At 37.2% G+C, this 26,324-nt stretch overlaps 1 protein-coding gene across 1 annotated transcript in view; it reads right to left on the reverse strand.

Annotated features, from left to right (window-relative positions):
• The window catches only part of LOC139716783 (serine/threonine-protein kinase DCLK1-like), a 53,512-nt gene extending 41,999 nt beyond the window's left edge, over positions 1-11,513 (reverse strand). Inside the window, exons 1-2 of the mRNA XM_071628315.1 lie at positions 11,274-11,513; positions 2,527-3,258 (exon numbers count right to left, since the gene is read on the reverse strand). Coding sequence (XP_071484416.1) covers positions 2,527-3,249 — 723 coding nt within the window. The 5' untranslated portion in view covers positions 3,250-3,258; positions 11,274-11,513. The remainder of the gene's footprint in view (positions 1-2,526; positions 3,259-11,273) is intronic.
• Positions 11,514-26,324: the final 14,811 nt, after the last annotated feature.

The raw sequence follows: 26,324 nt of genomic DNA on the forward strand, positions 1-26,324 counted from the left end.
TTTTCTGGCTTCCTCTTGTCACAACTGAACAGAAGTCTAAGCTGTCGTTTGTACAGTGAGGTACAATTGAGTTACAATGTATAGGGTCCCATACATTGTAAATTGCTTTAAGAGCATGGCATGCAATAAGAAGGAATGTAACTTGTATACACACACAGCAATGCAACTGCACATTTGACATTCACAATTATTACTGGTACACCAGTCGAATGTAATACATATCTATGGGTATTACAAGTATAACATTTACATCTACCAGTGGCAGATCCAGAGGGGGGAGCACCGAGCGCGCACCCCCTCTTATTTTTTTTTGTTAAAACAAAAGAAATAAAAGGGGAAAATTGGGGGGGGGCATGCGCCCCCCCCCTCTTTAATTTTGTAAAGGCATCTCCCCTTTACGGAATTCCTGGATCCACCCCTGTTTACATTCGAGTTCTGTTCCTTTTCTTTGGGTTAGGTTTTCATTTTGAACAACTGAGAGAAAATTCCTTTCAACAAAACATTTGAGAACATTTTGTTCTATATTGCTCTACTCTTCACAAGATCATTGACAACTGCACTAAAGCCTCTATTTCTTTAGAGATAATACTAATATGACAGGATGACAACCGTGATGTCACACAAAAATTAGAATGTTATCGATACTGGCGAGATGAGTTTAGCACACTGGGAGGATTTAACTCGCTGCATCGCATGGATGCTTCCCTGATCTCACTCTGAGTGAATCACTGAGCCGCATGACGTATTCTCTAATTAAAGCAGGCCCTCCATCCTTACCTACTTACATGCAAACTGCTACAGCATGATGGCAGTCTAAAAAATTACATGTACATTGATTCATCTCCCTTCCCCCACCCCCCCCCCCCTTTCCCTCTCTCTCTTCATGCAGGAATCTTCCCATTCCTCCTCTCCTTGATTTTTTTAACCCTTTCTTTCTCTCACTTTTCAATCTTCCCTACCTCTCTCCCTCCCTCCCTTATACCACCATCTTTTTCCCTTTTCTCTCTCTTCAACTGTGACTACAAGTACATCTGTCTTATTCATCAGTCCTGCTTCCCTACATACATGCATGAAAAACAACGAATCAATGTCGTTACACACAAACAAACCACCAAACTGAACAGAATCTGAGGGGTGCCTCTGAATCTTTGAAACCTCTCCCTAATGCAGTGCACTACAGAACTGTGAAATGCATTGCACTGGAATTCACAGGTGTCATCATTACCAGTAATTGAGAAAAACATTGATTCAATGACAGAATAAGACAGTCGGTATCCTCAGCGGTGTCCCCTCTGAACTTGAATGATAAAACACTATGCACAACATATGGTAGAATGTTTACGGCTGCTTTGAAGTCCACTAGTTCACTGCTCTTTTCCTTCCTATCTTTGTTTTTTGTTTTGTTTTGTTTTGTGGGTTTTTTTGTAGGGGGGGGGGGTATTCCTAAATTGCTCACAAATGCATATATGAATTCTGCTTGTTTGTTTTGTAGTTAAAAAGGAATGATCGGATAATTCATTCAATTTCCTCTCTTCTGTTTGATATCTGCCTTAAAATGAATTGAATGATTATTCTTGTTTTATGGATTATGGATTATGTCTCATAACTGTAGGAATATCTACATGATTTATGACAGATGTTATGTAGAATGTGTGTAATTTTTTTTTGAATTGTTATATTCTCAAAGGAAATGGAATTAATAAAAAGATCACTGAAAACAAAAAAATTCCTGCTTACAAAATAGCTAGTCAAGGGTTAATTTTTCTATCAGCAGAAGTTCCTGTATGCCAGGCTGGTAAAAACAGACAAGCAAGTTATTTCAAAGAGCAAAATGATTCATGGCAAATCCAAGATGGAGGCTATACATGAAATCAGATTTTAAAGGGGAATAAAACCCAAAATTTATCATGTGGATTGGGTGAATGCAGCAATACTAGTAGAACACATCAGTGAAAGTTTGAGGGAAATTAAAACACTTTGTTCAAAAGTTATAAATACATTTTAAAGTTTTGGCACAGCCATTGCTGGATGAGAGGACTAAGTCCCTTAATATTATACAGTTTGTGACATCACATGATATGAAGAATGATAAAGAAAAGAAAAAAATTCAACAAACAGTCACTTTTCTAGCATTTGAATGAAAGTGCACTTGAGTTACAAATATGTACCTCTATCAGAAACTAGGAGAAAATATTACCTTTTATAGCATATTATGACAGTTACAAGTGTCAGAAGGGAATGCATAGTTTTCATAAATAATGAAATATTGTGAGATTCTGAACTTTACATCTTACACCATAAACTGTAGTGGTCTTCTCATCCAGTAGGTTATTGGCTGAATAAAAAACTATAAAAATTCATAACTTTTGAACAGATCGTCTGATTTTCCTCAAACTTTCAATGATACGTCTAATACGTCTAATATTGCTGCATTTACTCAATCCACATATTATTTGGGTTTCCTTCCCATTTAAAGAAAGCCTGTTCAAATGACATAATTATCAAATATTTGACAAAGAAACATACCTGTCTCCCATCTAGGGTGTAGAGCTTTCGGACAGCACCGGAATCCAGCTTGATGGCATCAGTGATGTCAGTAAGAACCTGCTCAAAGGAGTGCGCCGTCTTCTTGTTGAGAAGGATGCGGACGGCCTTGCGGGGCTTGGCTCCACTCTTGATGACGGTCACCAACCTGGGCTTGATGAATTCACGGTTGTCCTCAATGATGCCATCCGTGGAACGCGGCAATGGCGTGATGCTCTCCCGGCCGTCTTTCTCCCGCTTTGCCAGGCCGACTTTCCACGCGGGGTCGTTATTCCTCTGGTATTCCAAGCGCTTGAAGATGTCCTGGGACGAACACACGTAGCTCTCTTCCGGCCGCAGTTGCTCCAGGGATGTAACTTTCCTGGCTCCGTCGATTGTGAAGACATGCCTTACTCCCTGCGGTAAATGAGCCTTATCTGACAAAGTTCTCGTCAGGTCCTCAAGCAAAGCCTCAAAAGTCCGAAAGCGCTCCGGAGAAACGGCATAAACGATCCCTTTGAAAAATCTGTCTCCATTCCGGTAGAAGCGAACCTTCTTCGCCTTCTTGTCCGTGGACCGTTTTTGCAAGGATGTCCTGATCAGCACACCATGCGCACTGTGTGCAGGACTCGGTATTCCATTGCGAGCTGATCTTAAGCGCGAACGTTCTGCTGAACTGCGAAAATGTTCCTGAAATTCTGCAAGTGTGGGGGAACTATATGCCATGGTTACTCCCTGTGGTGAGTGGCCGGATGTTCCACAAAGAGTAAGCAAAACAAATATAATGTTAAAACACAGTAAGCACAAAAAATTGCAAGATTAATTGTTGGTTCAAAGAACAGAGACTGTACTTGTAGTTGCAGAATGTGTGACAAAATCATGGCACTTTTAATAATTTCAAGAACGAAAATACCCAGATTACAAATGGCTACTGAAAAAGTGGACATTTTTGTGGTGTGGAAATTTTCATGCATTTTGCGCTTATCATTATTATCATTATTATTATTTATTTGACCAGGTAAAGAATATAGGATACATATCTTCCAGAAGCTAGAGCAAAAAGAAAGCGTGCAGATATATTTGCATGCAATACGTAATGTCGTGATTCTGTGGTATCAAAAACACACAGCCGAGCAGATGAAATTACTCGCGCAAAAATATCCACTTTTACAGTAGGCCCCTACATTAATAAATCATAACAATTTTACCCAAATCCAGTTTTTCTTCTAAAAGATTATGTCAGCTTCTTGAAATATTGATGCCTAAATAAGTGTCTACAAGACACTATAAAAGTACGCCGGTACTGTAGGGCCTATACCACAATGAAAAGGAAAACCTATCAAACGCATTCACTAATTTTAATCTGCTTAATTTTCCATCCGTATCTCGCATATGCACCCCGTATGGTATGAATTGCACACTCGACAGCGTCCGTTCCTAGGCTACGCTAGCACACGTGAAACCCGCCCCTGCACCTGTTTCGCTCAGCCACCAGCTGTCTGGTTGCACGACGCGACGTCCCTGACATCCCAATACAAATCGTCGGCGTTTTCACGAACCGACGCTATTTCGTTTTTGAGCGAAAATGCAGTTCTGAGAAAATCGCGTTTAAAGATCTCACAAGTTTTAGACAACGTTTTCAATGACTTTTCCTGTCTTGTGTGTGAAAATTTTGACAGGGTGATGAGAGTGGAAGTTGTTCTTCCTATCCATAGTGTAATTTTAGTGTGAATTCAAAAAATTTACGATATTTCTGTCTTCAAACTCACTGCGTCGGTTCGTAAATCCATCGTTTCTTGCGCGCACCATAGGTTATGTACTTAAGCGCGGGTCTCACGAACCGACGTAAGTTGTATTACGCCGGTTCGTGAGACCCGCGCTGTAGGGCCTGTACAATAGGTAACGTGCAATACGCGTGTATTTACGAACCGTCGCTATTTCATTTTCGTATGTGTTTACATACAAATACTATTAGGGCTATACCTGCTTATCAACAATAACCTTATTAATTGAAATTAATTGTCATGTAATGATTGTTGTGATGATTACAATACATTTAGTGATAATTAAGATGATAATACAAGCCAGTTTCTCTTAATTGTTCTAAAAAGAGCCTGTTGTCATTGTTTTCATCTTCATTTAGTACACGCATGTATTGTTATTATAGCTGTGGTTGATCGTTCCAAAGATTTCTTTGCCCCCCCTTTTTTTGTGGATATATTATTATTATTTAACACTTTTGCATTTGGACATCTATCATTTGGTAATACATGTATTCGGTATACTGTGTTTCATATTTTTTTACTTTTTACTGTTTTTTTTTTTTACTTAATTAACTTACTTTTTCATTTTTTCACATTATTTTTAATTCAAATTCAGTTCACTTCTTTCATAATAATTATGAATGTTTGTTCTAAGATGAAGGATACCGCTAAATCTTGGGAAAAAGACGTGCCAGTCAGTAATAATTACTTGTACTTACTCATCTTTCATACTCATGCATGCACTCTGTTATTTCTTTCTCTGAAATAATATATTAATTTCTTTATTTCTTATTATTCCACATATTTGTGACATTTACTTTGTCACAATTTTTATCAGTGTCATTATTGTCATTTGGCTCGCATGCGAATTCACTCATAATTCCTCATTTTCCATCTTTCTCTTTCCTGCTCAACAGATTCTATGATAGCTGCACCTGATCATATAAAAACATAAACTCATCCTGCATGCACTCTTCGAAACTGATAAACTCCTAAAAATACATGAATATCAACACTATCAGAATTTCAAGCTTCATTTTAAATATATAATAATGGTCATGTTTTATTATGCCTTTTGCAGCAATATATTGAAGAGGTACATTATGTAATCGAAAAAACATAGGTCCTCAATAAAATATCAAATTTGAATTATTCAGAGATGAGTAATGACAATGGGAAGGATAACAATTGTGGAAGAGCTCCATAAATCAATACATATCTAATGGCAAATGGAGATGGAATCAAGATTCAAGAATATGTGTAATTCAAGTTCATTATTATATCAGTTCTTGTGTGTTCACAAAAAGAGGAACACAGTTCGAACATGCACACCAAATCTTACATCGTACATTTACATCTATAGAGTGCGGACAGAACATATACAAGAGAAAGAATAACATTCTCAAATTAATATATCAAGCATAACTACATGTATGTATATGACCACACAAAGATGTTGCTGCATATGCATGAAGCTTGAGAGTGCTGCAACACCCATATGCTCAGATAAAAACTTGATGTGTATCATACAAAAGAGAAGAGGTACTGCATGTACATGTAGTTACACTATTCACAGGACAGTAGAGAAAAAGCACGAGAGAGGGAAATGGGTGTCTAAAATAGGTCGATGTAAGGAGTGCCAAGCCAATTAAGTCTCTAATAGAAGTCATACATATATAAGGAAATAAATTAATCACAACATAAATGATCATGCTCATGTTAACCTTAATTAGCATCTAAAAATGTGTGTAGAAAGCCCATAATATCAGCCTTTCGCCCCGAAGGCTTGTTACATATGAGAAAAGAGAAATTTTGGCCGACCCCCCCCCCCCCCCTCCCTGTGAATCCTTAATCCACCAGTACTATAAACACATTCTGAGAATGTGTTTTAGTACATGTACTAGCAAATTCACAAGAGGGGTGGGAAAATTCAGCCAAAATTGTGTGTGGCTAAAATAATTAAAAAGAAAGGTCATCAGCAAAACTACGGGGTGGATGCAGACGAATTTTCATGTGATGACTAAAAAAAATGCAGCTAAAGGAAAAAAAAAAAGACGGCGGAGAGGGGCCAAGGCTAATTTGACTCCCCTCCCCCCCCCCCACCAAAAAACAAACAAACAAACAAACACCAGTTTTACAGTACCTTTAAAGGACTCTTAATTTTTTGTTTGTTAAAAACAAACGTCTCGAAGTAAAGAATTCCATATTGTAGGCGAAATGTAGACCGATACAGTATATAAAGTGTACATCCCAAGCTATTAAAGAAAAAAAAAAACAGATTATGAATATCATTTAAAGTAAGAATTTCAGTGTGTTTAATCATCTTTAGTTGAGTTGCAAATGACATGTACATATTTAATAAGAGCAGTAAACTTCGAAGCGCCCCCAAGCCCTTCTATACTTAATTATTCATGTGTAAAGGTAGCGCCAGGGCACTCCGGTGGTCTAGTGGTTATGACGCTGGTCTAGTAATCCAGAGGTCGTGGGTTCGAATCCTGCTTGGGCTGCCTGTGATTTTTTTTTTTTCACAGCAGCCTACAAACTGCACACTGCAGTTGCGTGCGTTACTACGGATGGAGACAAATGAATAATCTATTATTTTAATATACGATGTTTGACATCCTTATTGCAATCACTTTCTTTAATTGTAAATTTAGAGACATAATGAATTATTATTAAAAGAAATCAAATTTCTGTATTTTGTTGTGAGTTTGCATGGGAACATACACGTATCATAATTTACAATTTTAGTTGATAAAGAACATCTTATAACAGAACTGTCTAGTGATGGTTGAATAATTATGTCAATTTGTTATAAGTCCTATCATTTACATGGAGTGCATATTCCCATGTTTATAAGAATCATACGTGACACATTCAAAGTGGGTTGAAGACAACAAAATAATAAATAAAAGAATAAAGGAGAATAGAACTTAATCTGATTACAGCATCTAAAATATTGCCAATGTGCACTTAGAAATCTATCAAGATTTATCACAAGGTTATGATTACCACACAAAACCTTCAAGATTTATTATCATGAAATACATACCAATGAACACTTAAAAAAATCTAACATTCCATATCCACATGAAGCTTTCCTTGATATAAATGTCTCTCTGTAGTGTTATTAAAGTGTAGCAAAATTGTAATTACGACATCACAGAATGGAATGCATTGTTTTCACCTTCAATCTTAGGATCTCCTTTCATGTTTCCACTTTACAATCACATTTCACTGTAGATATACCGTCCTTATGTTGTCGCCCTTCATCCCAATTTCTCCCTTCTATCCTATCTGTAGATTGTCTTCTTTCCTAAGCCATTGTATTCACATTCCTTGATGATCAGCACGATGCTGTACTTTTTTCATCTTCTCTGAAACAGTCCAGCTCTTCGCTACTGCATGGCATCAGTCATCTGAAAGAAAAGACAGAAATTAAGAACTTTCGATTAAAATCAAACATCATGATACAAGATACAACTTTCATTTTGAGAAAAAGAAATCAGCCAACTAAACTGTAGTTGAAATTATTTTGCTCTATCTATATTAAACATAAAACAAAACGGTATACAGGATCAAAGAATGTCAAAAAAATACTGCTGTTTTTGATGCATATTCAAATTGTCTCGCCTTTTACATATTTTAATGATGCAAGATCTTATGTCTAGCACTTAGTAAGTCTCATGTAGAATTTAAATTATTATTCACATGAATAAATCTGCATGTCCTTGTAAACAAGGCATTGCTTTGAAAAAGCTGAATATTACTAATTGCATTTGGGAAAGAGTCTACGACAATCAAACTTGTTTATTATCAGAGACTTTAACATCTTAATTAGACCTAGACTCTACATTACCATTGTATTCACATCCGTTGGTGATGTACACGACCCTGTACTTTTCCTTTTCTTTTCTGAGACAGTCCAGTTCTTCGCTACTACATGGCACCAGTCATCTGAAAGAAAAGAAAGAAATTAAGAACTTTTGATTAAAATCAAACATCATGGCACAAGATACAACTTTAATTTTGAGAAGAAAAAAAAAATCAGCCAACAAAACTGAAGTTGAAATTATTTTGCTCTATTTATATTAAACATAAAACAAAATGGTAGGCCTATGCAGGATCAAAGAATGTCAAAAAATGCTGCTGTTCGTATTTGATGCATATTCAAATTGTCTCTTCATTTACACATTTTACTGATGCAAGATATTATGTTTAGCACTTGGTATGTCTCATGTAGAAATTGAATTATCATTCACATGAATATAAATCTACATGTATTTGTAAACAAGGCATTGCATTGAAATAGCTGAATATTACTACATGTACCTGCATTTGGGAAACAGTCTATGACAAACCTGTTTCTTATCAGAGACTGTAACATCTTAATTAGACCTAGACTCTACATTATCATTCAGCTTTTAAAGGTATTAACCATTCACCTATAAAACACTGGCATTGTCATGTGCATCATATTTCTTTGATACTGCACATATTTTCATGAAGTCTGCACAAGAATGCAAATGAAACACGTCTGCTGTTTGGTATTTATGAAAAAAAAAAAATCACTAACCCGGAAGTCCTTGGCCTTAGGAATAACACGTGGCGAGTTAGTAGGAATTGACGTTAAAATAGAATAAGAATAGATGTACTAAATAGGCCTTTGCCTCATGAATGTCTGGTCTAATTATAGACTAAGTGAAGTCTAGACCTTTCACTTTTAAGTTACCAGTGGTTCACAAAATTTATATTATACAAATTTGTAGATCTAGACTACATCTAGATCTAGACATCTAACAGGAACGGCGCAGTGTTTTCAAAAGTGTGGGGGCCCACTTCCGGGTTTCATGAGCTAACAAAGTGATGACACCTTATGTATTCCTTTGTATGGTGCACAAAAAGTGTGGGGGCCTGAGCCCCCACGGCCCGGCCCCCACGGCTGCGCCGGCCCTGTCTAATACTATTAGATCTTGGCAACTTTTGTCTTTGTGACACGAAATTAACACGTCACGGATGATATTGCGGCGATATCCAACAGGATGACAGTACCACTATTACTGACTCAGTAAGTTGAGATAGATAACTAACATCAACTTGTTAACGTACGTTAGAGATGGCACCATATACAATGACCGGTGACACTGACACTGACAGATCTAACGACTACGTTTAGACTAACGTTAAAGAGTTAGACTCGCCATCTCAGTAAGTCGGCCAAAGACAAAGTCAATACAGGGCTAAGTCAGTGTTACTGTTATGTTAGGCCTAACAAATGTTAACGGTTACTCGGTTAGGTTAGGTTTACCAGGACTCAAGAGTCCTGGTTAAATCAGTCGAGGGACATTTCTTAGAAGTCCTTCGATTCCAAGAATAAAAAGGGTGAAAGAACAAAGGGAAAAAAGGAAAGAAGAAAGGACAGAAGATTATGTATGGATGCTGTGGAAATCGACAGCGCTACTGTATCACTATCAATCACGCGTGAATATGTAAACGCCATTTGGTTGGGCCGCATTCACAAGTTTTAGGGGAAAAAAGCCCCACCGCTGTGCTTCAAAGGTACTCCACTCGAACTAACGTTAGACATAATGTCACATATCTACACACAGTACGGTACTAGGGCTGAATTCACAAGTATACTATAACACTGCACTGTACAGGAAAGCCACCTAACCTGTAGAGTACTACTCGTAGTGTTTATGTAGTATCACTAGACCACATACTGTCATAGATGACATCTACACCAATGCTGCACACTGGCACTGGTCCGACGGTCCCTGACCAGGAAAAATTACAGTTGGACACTGACCAGTAACTTTTTCAGGAATGGACCAGTAAAAATTGGGGGAAAAATGGGTGGACTCTACCTACTATTACCACTAGTCTAGATGTAGATCTAGAGCTAGACTACGTGTATAGACTCTGTGTTAATTTGACTTGGTCTTAGACTTCAGCTGATCTTAGTTTTAGTAACTGGCATTACAAGTAAAGTCTTAACTTAGACTTAATAGTTAAACTTGAAAGTTAAAGTCTAACATGTCTAACTTTATTCTTTACTCTTCCTTTGAGTTTTACTTTTAGACTTTTTACTTGTTTTTTTAGTTTAGTAGGCCTACTTTGTCAATCTCATGATTTCATTTTCAACTCAAGTCAAGGCATAGCCACGAGTGTCTTCGAGACTTTGACATCTTGCATGTCTTTTGCACACAGACGTTACGACTACGTCTACAGTACAATGTACTAGTATCAGAAGTAACGACATAAGTTGAAAAGAAACTATAAATAATATGATTTGGGATCTAATTTGAAATTGGATGGCGTTTACAGACTAGGCTTCATAAGCATCACGCGATTGAATATATGGGACTACACTCTACCGCAATTAATGGTTATGGTAGTCCAACTGAAACTGTTATTTTGAGCATGATTTTAATAGGATTATAGCTTACCATTCACTTCACTAGTGGACAGTGGGCTGGCTTAGGTCGTCATTCATCTTTCAGATGGTTTGGTTCTCACTCTGAGATCTGGATTAGGGCCAAAACCTAATTCTAGGCCAGTAAGTTGAACAAAGCTCAAAATAATGCAACTGCGACGGTTCGTAAAACCCGCATTGCTCTTCACCCTAGCAATTCGGGTTTCACGAACCGGCGTATCTTTACTGCGTCGGTTCGTGAAACCCCTTTTTCTCAATTTCTCGATATTTCGAGTACCGTCGTTTTTTTCTTTCTTTGATAAAATTAAGAATAATTAATTTTGTGATCTAAAATTTTGGGATTTGGTAGAGTTTTGAAAGCACTTTCATTTGGTACCAATATCTCGATTTTGAAAATTTTGACCAAAATCGAAATAGCGTCGGTTCGTGAAAACGCCGACGAAATAGAAAATACTGCCAAGTGAAATCGTCGACTATGCGCTACCCACATCAAAAATTGGCCAGTTATTGAGGTTCTTCAATTCGCATTCTACGAAATACCTGATAATTACCTATTTGATCCGATGGCTGACAAGGATGGGTCTTCGTTGCCCGCCGCGCCCGTGAGCTCTTTGTGATGGGAATCGGGCGAAGTGGTGTTAGTCAATGGGTTACCCAGGCGGCTTTGTAAGGGATCCGGCGGGTGGACAATGGAGCGAAGTGGTGGGAGGGCTCCGTGCTCACTCAAACGGCACGGTCCGCAGCTACACTGCGAGCAAGATGATGCTTTGATGGGCGGCGGACGGATGGAGAAGGCAACATCCCAATGTGCGCGCATCGGGGATGAGAACCTGTGCACGCAAAACGCTCCAATTCACAATGCATTAATCCAGGTCCTTTCTAGGACGTGCGTAATGCCGATTGATTCCGATTTGTCGACCGGATGAGGTATCGAGTGAAAGGGAGGGAATGGCGTCATAATTTTCGGAGGGAGAGAGATGAGGAAAGATAAAACGTGTTTAATTTTTGGAATCTGCTCGGAGAGCTTTTGCTTCTATCGGTTGAAACGTGCCTAACACTTTTGTCATCTTCAACTATAAATTGGCAGAATTCTAGTTCTTGTAAAAAAGAAAGAAAGAAAGACGAACTTTGCCAGTGAAACGATGATAAGATCCACAGTTCACAGATTAAAGGGATCGCATAGTTTTGGTTGGGACCTAATTTCAGGTTTCTAACATTTTTGGTGAGATAATGAGAAACCTCTTATGAAATATGAAAGAGCATGTAATTCCATAAGGAATTCAACGTTTATTTGATGAAAATCGATTATGAAATGGCTGAGATATCCAAAACAGAGCGATTCTAATGAAGTGTGGGACCCATCTTTCATTACAATCGCTTTGCTTTAATTTGTTTTTGGATGTTTCAGTCATTCCAAGCCCAAATTTCTTCAAATAAACTTTAGATTCCTCTTGAAATGGTATGCTCTGTACTATTTCATAAATGTTTTATTGGTATCTAGCAAAAAGTTAAAAACCTAATTCTCATCTCCACCAATACTATAATATAATTATCATCCCTTTAACATGAGGACAAAGAACAATGCCAGAAGTGGAATCTGTGTTATGTAATATTAAACCCTGTGGGGGACGGTGAATGCATGTAAGTAAGATCAATGAGAGCTCCGTGATAAAACTGAGAAGTCATTTTCAACCTATGTTTATTATTCAAGAGTAATGGCAATCTAGCAACTTATTAACATCTTTGGACCGGCAATTAAAGTCTTCGAGGATAATACTTAACACAAAATCTCTATCTGGTCTAGTGTGATTACATTATGTTATGTTATTTCTAGATTAGCACATTTTTTTAGAATTATTTTTTGAAATCAACGTATGTTGATCCAAGATCAGCAATTATTTGAAACATTTTCTGTTGCTTCTCTACATCTGAATATGTATTAAAAAGAAATAGACGTGGGTTAGATCATGGGTATCTTGAAGAAGTGTCTACAAGTTATGAGAACTGTGTAAAATTATAGGAAATTAATTATCAACAACACAAACAAAAAATCCATGATACGCGCATACAAAGGTATGGATCTCGAAGCGGTTATACAATGTAACTTCACACTTTGGAATGCATTTTTCAAAGTGCCCTCTATCGGTGAGAACCTGTAAAGTGTAAGAGACGGACCCGGTGTTATACTCTCGGTATACCTTTTATGTCAAACTGCATTCATAATCTACCAGGATATTGGAGAGTTCATTCTTACCACCTAACTATGAAAAGAATTCAGCAGAGAAAGACAAACATTATTAAGTGTTTGTCATAAAATTGAGCTCTCTTGGAAATTTGGAATTAGGAGTTTAAGAAGACAATGAAATCTATACGATAAACATTGAACAAACACTAACACATACAGTAATTTTATGGTTCATTAATTATTTTAACTGTGCAACGAATTTTCCATCTCTCTTTCTATTATATATTACGGTATAAATAATTGCAGCTACATAATGAATCATATACAATGTATAATCACATACACATAATTATAGGCATACACGAGCAACAAACACATACCAGCAGAAAATGGAGAAGATGATTAAGTATGCCATCGTCTCACAACTTTCATTTTGGTTTGTATGTAAAGATACACTATCTATAAAATTTTGTATTGAGATCATGCATATTGGTCAATTATGATCACACAACCACAACCTCTCTCCACGTAAAAATATCTTGATATTGCTAACTAGGGTTATTACAAGACTATACAACATGTGAATGATACATCTTATTCAGATCGACAAGATCGCGTCACAAAAAAGAAGAAAAAAAGAAGAAGAAGAAGTGAGTGCAGATTTGTGTATAGGTCAGCGGGAGATTTGTGAGTCAATAACATCACCTTGGTCAATTTGAATTTGTACTTGTAACTATATGTAGGGCTAATCTTGGCGAACTGTACTGCCCTACTTTGGCAAAAAGGAAGCAAGTGACATATTTCTCGTAAAAGAGCAAAATATGTCTGTCATTTACACTGACGTCAATGGACTATCATGATGTCTTATTTAACATATCTCTTAATAGGACTTTTTTCTGCATGAAATTTGGCCTGGAAGAAGAGCTCATTATGTGAATTATGAAAACAAAATAACTCAAATTCGGATGGTATGTCACTTGCTTCCTTTTGCCAAAGTAGGGCAGTGTAGATCTGCGACGCGAACGCTAAGACGACGTCTCCTCTCGGGTAAGACTATGAAAATAGCTGAAAATGAGAGTGAAATGGAAATGACCAAGAATTAAGGAGGGCGGTGTAGCATGGACGCATCTGACGAAAGACAGAATAACACCAGTAAGCTAGCTCGGGGTTCCACTTTGAGCATGAGTAGAAAAAGGTCATCTACACCACCAGAGCATGTTGGTTTTTAAATTCATCGTTTGTGATATAATGATTATTCAAGTGATCCTTAAAAGTGGTACTTGCCAGCACATCCACCCGACAGCAAAAGCGGTATCTCACAATATCATTAGAAAGAGATTGTTAATACATTCAATGCAAAATAATGAAATGGATGTTTTCCAAAATGCCAATGGAAGGATCATCTGGTCTCCTGGTCTACGCAAGTTCATCCTTTGTTTGAACATGACTGATGAATTCCATAAATCGTTACGTTGGGCGAGCTTATGCCTTCTTTCGCTTGAAGTGGAGTGCCTAATCAGTGGAGAAAGAAGAAAGGTCATTTGTACCATGGACCTAATACACATGGACTATTCACGGCAGTCTTTCTTTGATGTAATGATCGTCACCGACACCTGATTATGTGCATCTTAATGAGTACATTCAGGTGTCTAGACAATAACGATTGTGTAATCATGTATCGTCACTAAGACCAGGCGTCCACTAGGGCGCGGACAAGACGCGGACAAGCCCCGGAATGCAAATTTGGTATTCCGCACTCCTTCGGGAACCTGTCCGCACGTTCCTGAACGTGTCCGCTCACTGTCCTAAACATGTCCGGGCGTTTCCGCACCTTCGGGAGAGAGAAAAATTTCCGCGTCCAAATTTTGATCGAGACCAAAATTTGGACGCGGAAATGAACTTCCTGACACCTTCGGCGACTTGTCCTGACGATGTCCTGAGGATGTCCTGCTTGTCCGGAACCCTTCCGCTCCTTCCGCACACGCTCCGGAAAGAATTCCGCGGTGTGGGGAAGCTTCCCGAATGAAAGCGGAAGACACCAGGAATGTTTTAGGACAGCGCGGAGCCGATGCGGATCTATATATGCAAGTGTCCGGAACCGATGCGGAAATTTTGTGATCCAGACACGAAAATGTCGACACTTTCCGCGAGCGTCATGCCAATGAAACGCAAAATGAGCAAGAAGGGAGGCGAGGCCCCCATGCAAATATCCCCATCACAGGCACACCTTTCGTCTAGTGATGAAGAACAGGTAAATCTAAGGAATTTCCGGTCCCAGAAGGCAAAGAAGAAGGTAGTAGATACTGTGCCAAAAGCAACCAGAAAGAAGTGAAATCAGCCCCCTAACTTCCTTGTAAGTTTATGTTGATTTGATCTTCAGGAATTATTTTTCATCTGAGTGACTTTCCTGGTTCCTATTACTTACTATGGTACATTTTCCTTTATGTTGTATTTTATTTGCAAACAAACTAGGTTGTCCCATGTGACAGCCCAGCTGAAAAATCACAAAAGTAGGTGGAAGTACACTCAGAAAAAAAAAACCATAGAATTTTTGGCTAAATGTTAATGTACTATATAAACATGATCAAGTTGTTATTCATACGTAAATGCTTTCTAATGATACAACATATTAGAACAAAAGACAAATTCATCACACTAAAAAGCATGAATTCAATTGCAAAGATATACCTGTGGTCTCATTACAATGTAATATCTTTGAAGCCCAAAATAACAATGAAAGATAAAGATGATGGGGGGAAATGAAGAATTTTCTGTCACTTCAAAATTCAAGTGAAATGAGAGAAAAAGCAATAAATTATGAACTCGAAAAAGTGTTAAATTTCTGTCTTTCTTTTGTTTGCTTGTTTGTTTGTTTGCTTTTTGCTGAGTGTATATATTTAAATACACATTAACCATCACAAATCATTTCAGAAATATTCTTTACCTGAATGATTTCCGTAGTTGTTATTACCTAATAATTTTATCTTCTCTTTTTGTTTTAGTTGCAAATAAACTCGATTGTCCAATTTGACAGCCCAGTTGAACCCCCCCCCAAAAAAAGTAAATTAAAGTAGGTTAAAATATTTCCCCATTTTTACACTTCATTGACAATAGGCTAGTAAGCTCTAAGCATGAGAAAAAAAAAAACTTCTCGGACTTGAATCATTGCAAAATGTTCAAAAGTGATCAAAATAAGAGAGAGTTAGAGATGTACAAGGGTAAAAATGAGAGAAAGAAGAACAAATTTAATGATTAGGATCATTTTGGCATGCTCTGCAGAAGTATCAGACAAAACATGTATATACTTCACGATGGATAAAGCACAGGTCTAAAAAAAGGGGATAAAGAATATAACAAAACTGCAACAAAGTTCATGCTGTATCAACCAACGGTTTATTTCTTGTGAAGAAATAAACCGTTGGTGAATACAGCATGGACTTTGTTGCAGTTTTGTTACTTATCTTTTTATCTTGCCAACACGTGGACTACCTTATCAACATTTAAATATATATATATATATACATATATATATATGTATATATATATGTATATACATCTACATTTTTATGTATATTATATATACATATATATATATATATATATATATATACATATACATTTACATTTTTATGTATATATATATATATATATATATATATATATATATATGGTTCAAAAAGTTTGCGAATATCATCCATGTAACTGTAGGCAGAGAAAAGATTGTTCTCCCAGATGAGAGAAATTTAAAAAAAAAATGAGTCGTCACCCGACATGCAGACAGTCCTATTCTTCGACTTTTGGTGGTCACATTTATAAAATAATATTGACCAATATAATATCAGCAGCTACTGCGGAAACACAACAAGGAGCATCAATGACGGCTAGCAGTCAAATGAGAAAAAGTGAAAGTCAGCGCCAAATTTATACCTTTCCATTTTCCTGGTATTGTCCGCAGTTTGTCCGCATGCCTAACTTGTGTTGTCCGGAAGGCATCCTGATTGTCCGCGTTCATTCCTGGTGTAATCCTAGATGTTTCCGCGCTGCCTGGCTACGATTAGCATATTCCGAGGTATTTCGCGCTCTTCCGGAGTGATTCCTAGGAATGTCCGCAGTCAGTCCGCGGACAGTCCGCGGACAGTCCGCGGACAGTCCGCGGACAGTCCTAGGAACGTCCCAGGACAAGCCGATTCACAAAGTTATTCCGCGTCTGTCGCGGACAGGATGCCGAAATGACAAAATTTGCTTCCGCAACCCTTCCGGAGCTTGTCCGCGCCCAAGTGGACGTCCGCCCACACAAAAGAATTGTTTCCCTCATTTCAGTCTTGTTTCGCTGACGTGCCTTTTTTCAGACGGAAATGTCTTTGAATAAATACAAATGATGAGGAGCAGCAAACCTGAGATCATTACAAATTTTGTGTCAAAAGATGGGTAATTGCCGATTCGCACATTTTCGCACACGCACAAGACCTCACCTAATGGCAAGAGATATCTGTTCTCTACCATTACCGTCCCTTTTTGCTCTGGAATAAGGTGGAGAAAAGTGAAATACAAGTGTATTGAGATCACAAATGACAATCATTCTGCCAAAATGTTAGCTTTCTTTTAAAAACTGCCCGCTTCTCCCAAGCGAAATTGTTTGAGGTATGATTTCCTAACATACACCACAACTGCACATTCACTTTACTTGATTTTTATGAGTTATTTTCTTCTGCGCATATAGTTTTAGATTTCTCAAATCTCCGTCTTGTTCTTCTCCCGGCTTGCTGGCGGTGACGATCATGGGATCAAAGCAGTGAAGCATGCTAAAAATGTCTTTGTGGCGCTTTTGAGATGTACGGGTGCATGAATGAATTAACAATACGATGAATGTTCATGTGTATTAGGTCCATGTTTGTACCCATGTGCCCATGAGTTAACCCCGAACTGGCTTATTGGTACAGTGAACATGTCGAAAATGGTCAAAAAAAAAAAAATATGTCTTTTGATTCGGCCATTGCTAATAACTATCCATGTAGTTCCATCTACTGCACATAGATTCTTGAACGACAGTTTGCTTGCTATCCATATTATTAATGTTGTCGTAGAAACTTGCGTGTATGTGTAATAGGCACATTGCAGTCAACAGATTGACAGATGACTAGCTTCACTTCAAATGAAAGCAAGAGAATATCAATTAGGGGGTGAAGGTTGAGGTGTGAATTTTCTTCAATTTGTCTCCCCCTAAAAATTAAATTTGTTAAGATCGCAGCAGCTGATTTGTAATGTCGGAAAAAAAATCATGGGACTCGAACCTGTCAGCTACTGCTTTCAGGGCAGCGACACTATCACCAGGCCATCCCTGGTTGCCGTCAGTGACACGATGAATTTGGAACACCCAAGCTCCGAAATTCCGAAATTGTTATATTTGTATGTATGTAACTTATGTTAAGTAGCCCAAGGCGGACAAGGTATTAATGAAAGCCAGAGATTCATTAACCAGATGGGTGAAGGTTAAGTGTGAATTTTCATCAATTTGTCTTCCTCACTGCCGGCAACCATGACAGGGTGGTAGTGTCGCGGCAAGGAAAGCCGTATACTAGAGTACATTGTACGACAGGTTCGAGTCCCTGTTTTTTTCTTTTTCGATACAATGAGTTTGCCGAGTTATACAGATCAGCAGTTGCGATCTCACAAATAATTTTGTAATTATCTTCATAATGACGATGAAAATGATGGTAACACATCCAAGAGCGCCCTCATTGAGTTCAGGACTCGTGTGCCTTTAAAGGGATGGTATAGTTTTGGTTGGGATTTGCAATTCAGATCTTAACTTTTTGAGAAATAATGAGAAGCTATACCTATGAAATATGAAAGATCACACAATTCTACAGGGAATTCAAAGTACATGTAACCTATGTTTTATGTACATATACACATAAACATATTATGTATATGCTGTATTTATTATGTATATACACATATACGTATACATTAAATGATTAAGAGAACAAGATCGAGAGCAACGTCTGCCTCAAGTCTAATTTCTTTCAATACATACATATACACATATTACACTGTATATACAGTCATGAGTGTATATATATATATATATATATATATATTATACATATATACAATGTACATATATATTATATTATACATGAAAATCGTTTTTTAAATTGCAAAGATACAGTGCACTCCCGTTATAATGAACACAGTTTTAATGAAATTCCGCTTACAATGAAATAAAATTCAGGTCGCAACATTATCCTTTGTTTTTTATTGTTTATTCATTCGGTTATAATGAAAGAAAATTGCTGGTCCCGAGGACTTCGTTATAACGGGAGTCCACTGTATAAAGAAAACAAAGTAAAGCAAAGACATCCTAATAAAACTTATGTCCCACCTTTTATTAGGACATCTCTGTTTTTGGATATCTCTGCAGTTTCAAAACCAATTTTCATCCCAAACAAACAAACAAACAAACATACCTTTGAACTCCTCTTAGAATCATAAGCTCTTTCATATTTCATGTTTCTCATCATCTCACAAAGCAGAAAAATGAATACCACATCTCAATCAAAACAAGGAAAAGTAGAAATTACGCGGTGCGTAATATATGTCCCCGCCGGAAGTAGCATTTAGTAGCAAAATGTACAATATAGGTAAAAAGATGAAGGTCAAAGGTCAAAGAAGTCAAAGGTCAAAATTCTATGTAGAAGTTTTGAAGCTCTCACCTAGTGCCATCACATAAAGCAAACGGACTCGAAATCGGGTTAGAAATGGCGAAGGAGTAGCATTTTGTAGCCAATGTACAATATAGGTAAAAAAATCAAGGTCAAAGGTCAAAGAAGTCAAAGGTCAAAATTCTGTGTAGAAGTTTTGAAGCCCTCACCTAGTGCCATCACATAAAGCAAACGGAATCGAAATCGGGTTAGAAATGGCGAAGGAGTAGCATTTGGTAGTAAAATGTACAATACAGGTCAAAAATCAAGGTCAAAGGTCAAAGAAGTCAAAGGTCAAAATTCTGTGTAGAAGTTTTGAAGCCCTCACCTAGTGCCATCACTTAAAGCAAACGGAACTGAAATCGGGTTACAAATGGCGAAGGAGTAGCATTTTATAGCAAAATGTACAATATAGGTCAAAAATCAAGGTCAAAGGTCAAAGAAGTCAAAGGTCAAAATTCTGTGTAAAAGTTTTGAAGCCCTCACCTAGTGCCATCATATAAAGCAAACGGAATCAAAATCAGGTTAGAAATGGCGAAGGAGTAGCATTTTGAAGCAAAATGTACAATATAGGTCAAAGGTCAAGGTCAAAGGTCACAATTGAAATTCTGTATAGAAGTTTCAAAGCTCCCATGTAGTGCTATCATATAAAGCAAACAGAATCAAAATCGGGTTAGAAATGGCGAAGGAGTAGCATTTTGAACATTTTGATCACACACGGACGCACACACGGACGGACACACGGACGGACGGACACACGGACACACACACGTACGGAGCCCGTTTCATAGTCCCCTGCTCGAACTCGTTCGGCGGGGACAACTATACCATTTTCATTCCTCTACCTATAAGGATGCACTAAACCCTTTGAATAGAGTACACACAGAGGGAGTGATGGAGTTTAGCCTTTTATTAAGAACATATTTACATCAGAATTACTGCCACATAATTTACACTGGCAGATACCATATAATACATCTCTTCTTTCATCAGGAAACATATGAAATACAACACTGGAAAAAATGTCTTGCAAATGCAATATTTTGAAGTACAGAAGGAAATGACAATTCCATGTCAATAATGAAGTTTACAAATGAACAGATATACAAGAAAACAAGGATGGATGTAATTCAGTATAATCCATGATAGTGAAACACTAACGGAGATATAATAGGAGAATCTATATTATCTGCCATTATGCTCTTTTCCGATCACCATGACTGGAACGGCATGTGCTTTGAAAAAGAACGGAAAGACGAACAATCAAACATACAATATGCATGTTATCACATAATTGCATAATAAAAACACACACCTTCTCTCTCTCTATGATTTTGGATGTTACAATGCCAGCATCGCATCTAACAACTTCAGATCTTGTTGATCTGTTGGCAAAACTCATGTACATGTATACAATTCCAACTGTTACACGACTGAAGAAGACATTTTGCAGTGTAAAGGAAAGGAAAGGAGCACACCACAGGATATTGGATCATATCAACTAACAGAAACTAGCTGTCCGGCTTTGATACTTGCTCGATCATCATTCACAAAATTAATATTGGCAATTGTGAAGAAGCTTGTTATCACACTATAGACTTTGTCATAAATGTCTTTTGAACCAGCTACAATATATCCATAAGCGACAGTGTTTGGTAACCTCAGTGTGAAGAAAAATGATTCATGACAATCTTTTTCTTCAGTTGTTTCCACAAAAACTGAAAAACATAAACACTTTAATGTCATGGTATTCAATGTTCACATAACGTTCAGCTTTGCTGAGTTGTTGGCTAGGGTAAAAAAAAAAACTGTACAAGTGTATTACAAACATGTGTATACAATTTGTACATACATATTATTTACAAACATGTAATCAATGACCACAAGCTGAATATATGCATGGTCACACAATGACACATTCATCGCTCAAGTCTATCTCTTTTATGAAAGTAGTAAGAGGAACCTTATAAAGAGTTGTGTGGGGTCACAGAAATTTCCCTATGTCAGGTATCTCCTACCTGCATCACTCAAGAATAAAAGACAAAGTCAAAAGAGAAAATGCAAAATTACCTAATTACATCAGGCATTTTGCTGTATCAGACTTCATCATAACAAGGTTCTACTATTCTGTGCTATACAATCTTTTTAGACAATCTTGTCTGGTTAGTTCTATAGAGTAACTTCATGACAGAAGCATTGTAGACAATCAATTCTGTCCTACAAAAATTTTTTAAAATATAATCGTACACACATTTGGCAGTGAAATGACAAAAACAAACACATTTTGGTAACATTTTGAGCCACCAGTATTTCCAGCTAGCCTCCCTGGCGCGATTGTCTGTGGTAAGGCAAAAAAGATTTGAATAACAGGCTGAAGCCCACACCATGGGTATGTAGTACAGTGGACTCCCGTTTAATATAACAAAGTCCTCGGGATCGGTAGTTTTTCTTCGTTATGTCGAAAGTTTGTTACAACCAAACAAATTAACAATCAAAAATATTGAACTGATAATGTTGCGGTTTGAATTTCTACTTCATTGTAACCGAAATTTTGTTATAACTGCGTTCGTTATAACGGGAGTGCACTGTGTTTAGTCTCTCCAAATATGGCTGTGTGTCATCAAACGGTATCATAATGTACATCAGAATAAAATACAGTCTGCCTTGCCTAAGTTGAATCTATTCAGACTGAGAAATAGCTTTGACATAGAGAAATTTGGCTTATGAGGGATTCAAATCAATAGAACATTTTAAAGAGAAGAGGACTGGAAAAGATTAAATAAAGAGTTTGTTCGCAAAAACCGATAAGTCCATATTTGCCAAATGGAGATATTTGCGATTAAAGGTCAAGAAAAATAAAGAGAATTATAAGGAAATTTTCGCTTCTTTTGACCATAACTTCAGAAATGTATCTTTATATGTAGTGACCAATATATCATTTAAAAGGTATTATTTTGTACTTTATTACAGAGACCGTACTTCAAAATCTTAAACAAGGAAAAGTAGAAATTACGCGGTGCGTAATATATGTCCCCGCCGGAAGTAGCATTTAGTAGCAAAATGTACAATATAGGTAAAAAGATCAAGGTCAAAGGTCAAAATTCTATGTAGAAGTTTTGAAACCCTCACCTAGTGCCATCACATAAAGCAAACGGAATCGAAATCGGGTTAGAAATGGCGAAGGAGTAGCATTTTGTAGCCAATGTACAATATAGGTAAAAAATCAAGGTCAAAGGTCCAAGAAGTCAAAGGTCAAAATTCTGTGTAGAAGTTTTGAAGCCCTCACCTAGTGCCATCACATAAAGCAAACGGAATCGAAATCGGGTTAGAAATGGCGAAGTAGTAGCATTTGGTAGCAAAATGTACAATACAGGCCAAAAATCAAGGTCAGAGGTCAAAGAAGTCCAAGTCAAAATTCTGTGTAGAAGTTTTGAAGCCCTCACCTAGTGCCATCACTTAAAGCAAACGGAATTGAAATCGGGTTACAAATGGCGAAGGAGTAGCATTTTGTAGCAAAATGTACAATATAGGTCAAAAATCAAGGTCAAATGTCAAGGAAGTCAAAGGTCAAAATTCTGTGTATAAGTTTTGAAGCCCTCACCTAGTGCCATCACATAAAGCAAACATAATCAAAATCGGGTTAGAAATGGCGAAGGAGTAGCGTTTTGTAGGCAATGTACAATATAGGTCAAAAATCAAGGTCAAAGGTCAAAGAAGTCAAAGGTCAAAATTCTGTGTAGAAGTTTTGAAGCCCTCACCTAGTGCCATCATATAAAGCAAACGGAATCAAAATCGGGTTAGAAATGGCGAAGGAGTAGCATTTTGAAGCAAAATGTACAATATAGGTCAAAGGTCAAGGTCAAAGGTCACAACTAAAATTCTGTATAGAAGTTTCAAAGCTCCCATGTAGTGCTATCATATAAAGCAAACAGAATCAAAATCGGGTTAGAAATGACGAAGGAGTAGCATTTTGAACATTTTGATCACACACGGACGCACCGACGGACGGACAGACGGACAGACGGACAGACGGACAGACGGACACACACACGTACGGAGCCCGTTTCATAGTCCCCTGCTCGAACTCGTTCGGCGGGGACAAAAATGGACTTATCGGTTTTTGCAAACAAACCCTTCAAATGTACTGCCTGCTTTATTAATCTAACTCGCCATCTTTGCTCTCAACAATACTGAAAGTGAGCAGTTATCATTCAGATTTAAACACTTTTAACTGTACTCTATGCATGAAGGGTCCAGCAGACTTTAGCCACAAATTCTCTATACATGTACAACAATTAACATACATGTATTTGTTTCAAAACTTAGTTTGACTTTTGCAACCATGACTGCAGAGGTGTAAGGATCGGAATGTGTATGCCAGGTATGATAAAATGCATGTAAGTGTACAACTCCAGGAAAATCTGAATATACACTAATTAGACTGTCCCTAAAAACTTCATGATAATCAAGGGTACGCATTACAAGCAATAGAATTCATGTTTACACTTTTCCCCGATATCCTCAGAGATCTCATAATTCTAACCCCTGCAAAATGTACCTTACGGTATACTTGGATATATGGTGACAAGTTCATTATTTTCAGCACAGTATGACACCAGATTCTCGAGTACAATGTCTGTCCATTTTTGATCAAATACGAGTGAAAATAGGCTTCAACAATCAACTTGCAAATACCATGCAGTGGGAAGATACAAACAAGGACCTAGCACAAATAAATTGACAGTCCTTGTACATGTACTGAGAAATCATTCAATGTCTACTCCAGGTTTGCAATTTCTTCTAGACTTGTGTAGCAATTAGTGCATTTAAGCTCTCAACTACAGATGGGAATCTGTCAATTCAATACCTTCATGAAATAAACACAATTCCAGGCAAAGCATAATTCTTGTACATTCCATTACTTCGATAGACCTCTGATCGATTCTTTCAGATATTTCAAAAAGCTATGGAAGGGAGTCACCACTGTTTAACTACATTCTCATACGTACTTGCCTTCTGAACACTGGTACACAAGGACATATGAATATCCATAAACAAGTACTTGTACACTTGTACTAGACATCAATTTAAAGATGTGCTGTTAAAACAACAAAGAAATCTGATAAAAAATGAAACTTAGTACACTTGTATAATGAAGTAAATTTCTCACTCTTTAGGATATCTTGTTACATTGTACTTGGTTTCCATGATAACATCCGAAGTGATTTTAAAAAAAAATAGTTTTCTTCATTCTACAAATCAATTTCAACTCTGTATTTCTGAACAAAAATACAGTGTACATCACATTCAGCAACAGGAAGAGATAAAGAGGTATACAGTGGACTGATTCTGCACAATGATGTAAAAGAGCAGAAAGATATTGACAAATGCTCAATCCACTCAAATACTTTATTATGATCCAACATTTTTCTTACTGTGACACATGATTGTTGGACCTATTCTATGGATTTTGCTCTGAAGAAAAGGAGCTGAACCCCTGGAGTCAACAATGCAGCATTTTGTTCAAAATACAGTTACTGTACCATTATATCCTTTTGCTAGCCGAATATCAAATCATGACTGCGCCATCAATCAGAGAATGCCATGATTCCTAGGCTAAAGTCCTTTGTAGAATTTTGACTGAACTTCCAATTTTAGATTCTATCTAAATCTTGTTTAATCTCATAATTCTGAGGAAATCTTTAGAGTGACTCTTGCAATATGCTGGGGGAATTTATCTATACTTTACTGCCAGAATTTCAAATTTCTTTTCAAAAACTGCCTTCATTGTCATGAGAAGAATATAATTTGCATAGTATTCAAAAGTCATTTTTAAATAGTACTTGTTCAGAGGCTCCAATGATCATATGTATCAACTGCTTTGTCTCTTTTATGTAGCACTGGAAATCAGATGCTTGTTACAAGTTTTACACTGGACTGTTAAGCATGATCTACAATTTGAGGAAAAAAAATATTGTCAGAGCATTGTCGTATATCCATTGTAGCATAGAAACAGCTATCAAACGATAAGCTAGCCATTAGTTGCAAGCAAACAATAATTTCATGTAATGGGTATTACATTATGTACGACAAATTGCATTGGAAATTGTATTTTGTATGTGCCAGATATCAAGTCATATTACGCACACATAAAGTAACTGTGCATAACTTGCAAGGAGTACAGGAAGAGATTGTAAAGCTTTCAAAAATTCAAAATGAATGTTTCTGAACCAGGCATACTTCACATTTCAAACATGTCAGCTACGGTACACAATGGAGTAAAGCAAACTATTTGAGTATTAAAGATTAAAGATCAGCCCTGCAGAATATTTGAAATACATGTATTATGCAAAATTCTTTTTTCTCCTGAATGCCAAGATAATAGTTTTAAGACTGTGGAGAAGATATATGCCATTCCCACCTTTATGCCATCCCAACCGACATGATGCCACCTCATTAAATCAAATGATGTAGAATGAATTGCAGCTTTAACATGCATTTTTTTTTTCAAATTCAGAGTATGAAAATAATTATGCTCTGCTAGGTATATCAATGATTGCTGGTGTCAAGGACGCAACCAGCAAAAAAAGGGGAAACAGAAACAAAAAATATGGCAGCAGATGGCATACAGAATTTAATCTACTTCAGTCAAATCATTAACGAACCATAAGATGCCATCTCACTGCTTCCTGGCAGCTGCGGACATCAGATAA

This window comes from Diadema antillarum, unplaced genomic scaffold, assembly GCF_040938485.1.
Source record: "Diadema antillarum isolate AM-2024a unplaced genomic scaffold, OU_Dant_1.0 scf00000070, whole genome shotgun sequence".
Taxonomy (NCBI): domain Eukaryota; kingdom Metazoa; phylum Echinodermata; class Echinoidea; order Diadematoida; family Diadematidae; genus Diadema; species Diadema antillarum.